Here is a 6,417-nt window from a genome sequence, read left to right as displayed (position 1 = left end):
TGCCTCAGCCGAAATCAAACATCTCGAAGAGTGACACGCTGACCTAAAAGATTTATATAACAACGGAGTGAGCCAAAAACGGCTCAGCAAGTGACAAAACATATTCAGAACAAAAGGAACGGTATCAAACGAGTAAGGTATCATAATGTAAGGCAGAATATAAGAATTCTCAAGGATACCATCTCATTAGATAGAAAATCATATGTATCATGACATTCAAAACATATTTGATTCATAACAAATGGAGCATAGAGTAATTGGAGCATATCAATGGCAGATAGGACATTTCAGAACATATCAGTTCATAGCAAATGGAGCACAGAGTAATTGGAGCATATCAATGGCAGATAGGACAATTCAGAACATATCAGTTCATAGCAAATGGAGCACAGAGTAATTGGAGCATATCAATGGCGTATGAAATGTTCCGGAGCATATCAACGACATATGGAACATTTCGAAACATATTAACAGTGGATGAAACATTTCAGAGCATATCAATAACAAATACCGTACAGAAGCTCAAACGTCATCTTTGACGTTGCAAACATATCAATCTTATCCAAAGCATGTACAGAAACACATAACCAAAGCTCTGGATATCATATCAAACATACAGAAGGTGTAGTGGGATCTCAGTCAGAATGTGATTCATCCATTTTCGAATGACCACCTGACAAAAGTCTCCCACGATTGGGAGCTCCATCCACCCACGTCTAGGTGAAGTCAAAGGGGGCCGGCAGAGCAGCGCAAGCTCTAAGCACATACCCTTTACCATTTCTGGCAAAGGTCCAGAATATCCCACATAGCGGGACCCCACATAGCGGGCAATAAGCGCATACCCTTTACCATTTATGGCAAAGGTCCAGACAATCCCACACACCAGAGTACAAGAGGGCAGTTTTAACAGTAAGTAGCATATATCGGAAGCACATGCGGAACAACAAAACGTACATGTGCCTTTTCAAGACAATATGCTGCAAGGAACAAATCTCTCACAAATGTATTCATATTAGGAATGAAATGGAAGCAAGAGTATACAGGGAATCCAAGCAATCATATTTAGCTCAATTCAAATAAGAAGGTTAGAAGAATTCAATATCCAAAGGAATGAAACTAGAATAGGCACACATCGAAAGCAAATGCAAAATCATGGGTTATACATGTGCCTATAGAAGTCAATAAGATATAGCTTAAACGTTACACAATAGTTTTCAAGAATGCAAAAAACTTTAAGGACAAGAGCATACAAGAATTTAGAGTAGTATTATAAAGCTCAATTGAATAAGAAAGTTAAAGGATATCAATTTCCAAAGGAATGAAACCAGAATATTAGAAATCGACCAAAGCTCGATTTCTAGCAGAATACAAGAGGCACATTGAACAAATGATTCAAACTATCAATCGTGCTCCAATTGACTCAGAAATATATCATTGGATTATACTTTCAGATAAGACAGGCTTCATATGAATTGAACTATCCAATAGAGAGAGTTACAAATAATTTGGTAAACAAGGGTCGTAGAACAAAATCTCTGTTTGGCAGAATTCATAATGTCAGATTCAACAAGTAACTGGGCAGGTGTTTGGATTCCAAATCTTTCAATCCATATATCAAAAGAAAGATCTATGAGTCTGGTTTTTAATGAAATAAGCTTTGAGTAAATCAATGTTTGCAACAGGGACTTATAAGCAGTTTAGTATCAAAAGGTCAGAAATTACGATCCCTGTTTTGCAGAATCTGTAGGCTCATTTGAAACAGAAGTTTGGGAAGACACACTTACTCCGAATTCTTAAAATAAGCTATCAAAACAAAGGTTTATGAGTCTATATTCTGATCAAATAAGTTTTGTCCAAATCAGAGGTCAATACATGAAGTTATAGCCATAACAAAGTAGAAGGGTCAGAATATCAGAAGTTGCATAGATTCGAATCGTTACGTCTAAACAGGAGATATATCAAATGAAAGGCTAGAACAATTCAAAGTTCCTCATATTCAAAACAAATGTAACGGTAAAATTGCGGTAAGGAAAGATCAAGACACTTGCAATAGGAAAGATTAGAAAGCTTGCAATAGGAAAGGAGTTCGTGGTCTCCAATAGAGATCAAACAAGATGGGTAGACCAAGTTTGTTGCCAATGAATCTCCAACAGCAGTTGTTACATATAACATATAATCCAGGGGTTTAGGTAGAATATCCAAGTGACAAGCAAAGTATTGTGAAACAAAAGATAAGTTGGAGCCGGGATCAAACAAAACTTTTGCATTTCTTTTAGAAACATGAAGAATACCTTCCACCACTAATTTAGAAGCTTTAGAATCTTGTTCAGTGATAGCGTACACTCTAGCATGGACTGAGGGTCTAGGAGACAGTGGCTCTTTCTTCCTGTTCAGTGGGCAATCTCTTATTTGATGACCTAGCTTTCCACAACCAAAACATGCTCCAGTCACCCGAAAACACCGACTTGTTTCATGATTTAATCCGCATTTTGCACATAATTGAGTTCTCCCCAATGGTTTCCTTTTCTCAAATCCAGATGTCTTAAACCTCTTGTTACTAGCTTCATATTCATTTTCTCTCCTGCTTTTGCCAGTAAATTTGTCCCTTTTGTCCTTGCCAATGATTTCTTGAATTTCCTCCATGTCTCTTTCAATTTTCAAAGCTCTTTCCACCGTATCAGCATATGTTTGTAATTTTAAAGCTGACATTCGGCTTCTTATTGCTGGCCGCAATCCCCTTTCAAACCTTCTTGCCTTTCTAGATTCATCATCAGTCATATGTGTGGCAAACTTGGAGAGCTCAGTGAATTTAGATTCATACTTTGTAACCGTCATACTTCCCTGGATAAGATTCAAGAACTCCAATTCTTTTTGCTCTCTCATGCAATCTGAAAAATATTTGTCGTTAAACTTTTCTTGGAATAACTTCCAAGTCATTGGCTCATGTTTGATTTCAGACATCCTCTTAATCATTCTCCACCAGTGTTCAGCTTCTCCTTCCAGCATAAAGGTGGCAAGAAAAACCTTTCGTTCATCAGCGTAACTTAAGGCATCAAATATTTTCTCTATCTGCATCATCCATCGTTCCGCCACCATTGGATCAGACTCACCACTGAAACTAGGAGGACTAAGCTTCTTAAAATGTCCAATTCCCAACCCCGTCTGGTTTGATGTCTCTGTCCAATCATTATTTCCTTGTTGGACAGGTTGTTGTTGTTGTTGCATCACTTGTGCCATAGTCTCCAAAGTCCGCATAATACCACTCAATTGATCAGCAGTAGATGCAACAAGAGAATCAGATGATCTCGTCATCCTCGCTTCCTAAAACATCAAAAGAACATTTTCTTTGATCAATCTCTAATGACAGTCAATAAACCTCAAATAAAGAAAATATTCTTAGCGATTCTCAAATCATGCTCTGATACCACCTCTGTCACGCCCCCACAAAATATATCGATAATATTTAAAATTTTCATCACAACTAACCCTGGACCCGAACACACATTTGAGGTCACTAAGAAAACATTCAGATCAAAATTTTCACTTCTATAATCTACCAATTCATAACCCTGTGCAATTCATAAACATAGCACAAATCACTCGATAATTCATACAATCTGAACTCAACTCATCAAAATAAAAACCATAGTGTAAATCCACAAGTGGGGAATTCTATGCAGTCACCACAATCATCGATTTACCATAAGTTCATATCATTACACGAATTTAATTTAACATTCCAAAACCCTATACATGAGGGATCCATTAACTTACACAAAATCCACAGGTTTAGATTCATAGTCACATTTCATTAGATGCAAGGTAGCTTATACACAACTACATATATGCTAACAAAAGTTCTGCCCAACGTCTTCTAAACTTTCCACTACCTCAGCCCATTCTTAACATTTAAGCAAGTGATACGCTATACTGAAAAATTTATCAACAAACGGGGTGAGCATAAAGAGCTCAGCAAGTGACTAACATATCCATATCAAAATAGTACAATTCCCAAAGAGATACAGTTTCAAAACACAAAGCAGAATATACGATTTCGTTGACATAATATCATTAGGAGCAGAATCACAATTTGTCCTTTCAATCATGCATATTTGGTTCCTGACAGATGGAGCATAGAGTAATTTGGAGCTTATCAGAAACAAAGGAAACATATCGGAGCTTATCAATGGCAATTAAAATGTTTCGAAGCATATCAACGGCATATGGAACATTTCGAAGCAAAATCATCAGTGAATGAAGCCTTTCAGAGCATATAGGTACACATATCGTACAAGAGCTCAAACGTCGTCCTTGACGTTGCAATTATATCAATCTTATCCAGAGTATGAACAGAAATAACTCACCAAAACTCTGGATGTCATATCAAATATATAGAGGGTGTAGTGGGATCTCAGTCAGAATGTGATTCATCCATTTCTGAATGACCACCTGACAAAAGTCTCCCACGTCTGGGAGCTCCATCCACCCACGTCTAGGTGAAGTCAAAGGGGGCCGGCAGAGCATCGCAGGCTCTAATCACATACCCACATAGCGGGCAACAAGCGCATACCCTTTACCATTTCTGGCAAAGGTCCAGAATATCCCACATAACGGGACCCCACATAGCGGGCAAATAGCGCATACCCTTTACCATTTCTGGCAAAGGTCCAGACAATCCCACACACCAGAGTACAAAAGGGCAGTTTCAACAATAAGTAGCATATATCGGAAGCACACGCGGAACAACGAAGCTTACATGTGCCTTTTTTAAGAACAAATGACGCAAGGACACAAATCTCTCACAAATGTATTCATTTTAGAAAGGAAAATGGAAGCAAGAGTGTACAGGGAATCCAATTATAGTTAGCTCAATTCAAATAAGAAGGTTGGATGAATTCAAGTATCCAAAGGAATGGAACAGAATACGCGAAATCGACCAAAGCTCGATTTCGGACAGAATTCCAGTGGCACATCAAACAAATATTTCAGAATAACAATTATGCTCCAATACCCATAAGAAAATTATGGTCGAACCATATATCAATCTATATTCGGATGGAACAGATTTCATATGAAACAGGGCTCCCAACACAGAGTTACCTCTGATTTGGTAACACAAGGTCAAAATCACAATCACTGTTTTGCAGAATTTATAGGGTCGGACTCAACAGATAATAGGGTTGGAAATTGAATTCCAAAATTTTCAAATTATGAGTCAAACGAAATATTTTCAAGTCTAGTTTCAAATAAAATCAGTTTGGTACAAATCAAAATTTTCAACAGGGAGTTATAGGCATTTTAGTATCGATAGGTCAGAAATCTTGAACTCTGTTTTACAGCGTCTATAGTCTCATTTGAAAAAAATGTTTGGGTAAGTATTCGGTGTCCAAATTCTACAAAATCAGTGTCAAAAGAAAGACATAAGAGTCTAATTACAAACAAAATAGTTCCTGCCTGAATTCACATTTTGTGATAAAACTTATAGCCGAAACAGTGTATAGGGGTCAGTATACCGAAAATATTTCAGAATCCATGGTTTTAAGTCCAAAGAGAGACATATCAGTTTCTAAATAGAAATCTTCTAATTTATTTTGAATCAACATAAAAACAGAGTCTAATACTTCTGTAGGATGGGGTTAGAACACTTGCCTTTGAAAATTTTGACCCGAAGTGAAAAGATTAAAACAAGAACCCCAAAAGCCCCAATTTTTGTTTCTCTTCTTCTTCTTCTTCTTCATTCTTTCTTTCTTTCCCTGATCACCCACGAGCTGCCTTCTTTGCTTCCTTAAGAACGAAGGCAGAGAAGCTTAAGCGGTGGGATTTGTCATTTGGTGCATTTTGCAGATTAGTCCTTGTATTTATCATATTCACGATTAGGTCCTTAGGGTTTACATATAGGTCCTCAGATTCTTTTTTTTTTTTTTTGAACAGATCTCCCAAATCTTAAAAATAAGTTACCTCTAATCCATACTCTATTTCTTTTGTCAATTAAAATAGATGCTTACATTATCCTCAAAAATTTATACGAACATTCGGAAATGAGGGGTGTTACACTCTCCCCCCCTTAAAAGAAAATTTTAGTCCTCTAAATTTATCGTACCTCTATTCGATGAAAAGACGAGGATACACCTTTTTCATTTCCTCTTCTAGCTCCCAAGTTGTCTCCGCTCTAGAATGATGTCTCCAAATTACTTGAACCAGTGGAATGACCCGATTCCTTAGAACTTTTTCTTTCTTATCAATAATCTGAATAGGCTCTTCCACATAGGATAAATCTTTATCGATCTCCACCAGCTCATACTTAATGATGTGAGAAGGGTCATACATATACTTTCTAATCATCGAGACATGAAATATATCATGGACATGGCTCAATGCTGGTGGTAAGGCAATCCTGTAAGCGACAGAACCAACCCT

At 37.3% G+C, this 6,417-nt stretch overlaps 1 protein-coding gene across 1 annotated transcript; it reads right to left on the bottom strand.

Moving 5' to 3' along the window:
• Window positions 1-1,715: 1,715 nt before the first annotated feature.
• LOC135675038 (uncharacterized) lies at window positions 1,716-6,205 on the bottom strand. The gene is made up of 2 exons (XM_065185297.1): window positions 5,646-6,205; window positions 1,716-3,317 (listed from the first exon to the last, which is right to left on the bottom strand). Exon 2 carries the CDS (start codon window positions 3,310-3,312, stop codon window positions 1,981-1,983), a length of 1,332 nt encoding a protein of 443 aa, XP_065041369.1. The 5' UTR covers window positions 3,313-3,317; window positions 5,646-6,205; the 3' UTR covers window positions 1,716-1,980.
• Between the last annotated feature and the right edge of the window lie 212 nt (window positions 6,206-6,417).

Source organism: Musa acuminata, chromosome BXJ1-5 (genome assembly GCF_036884655.1).
Source record: "Musa acuminata AAA Group cultivar baxijiao chromosome BXJ1-5, Cavendish_Baxijiao_AAA, whole genome shotgun sequence".
NCBI classification, from domain to species: Eukaryota; Viridiplantae; Streptophyta; class Magnoliopsida; order Zingiberales; family Musaceae; genus Musa; species Musa acuminata.
The sequence above is the reverse complement of the archived record's forward strand: the minus strand, read 5'-3'. Positions and strand labels throughout refer to the sequence as shown.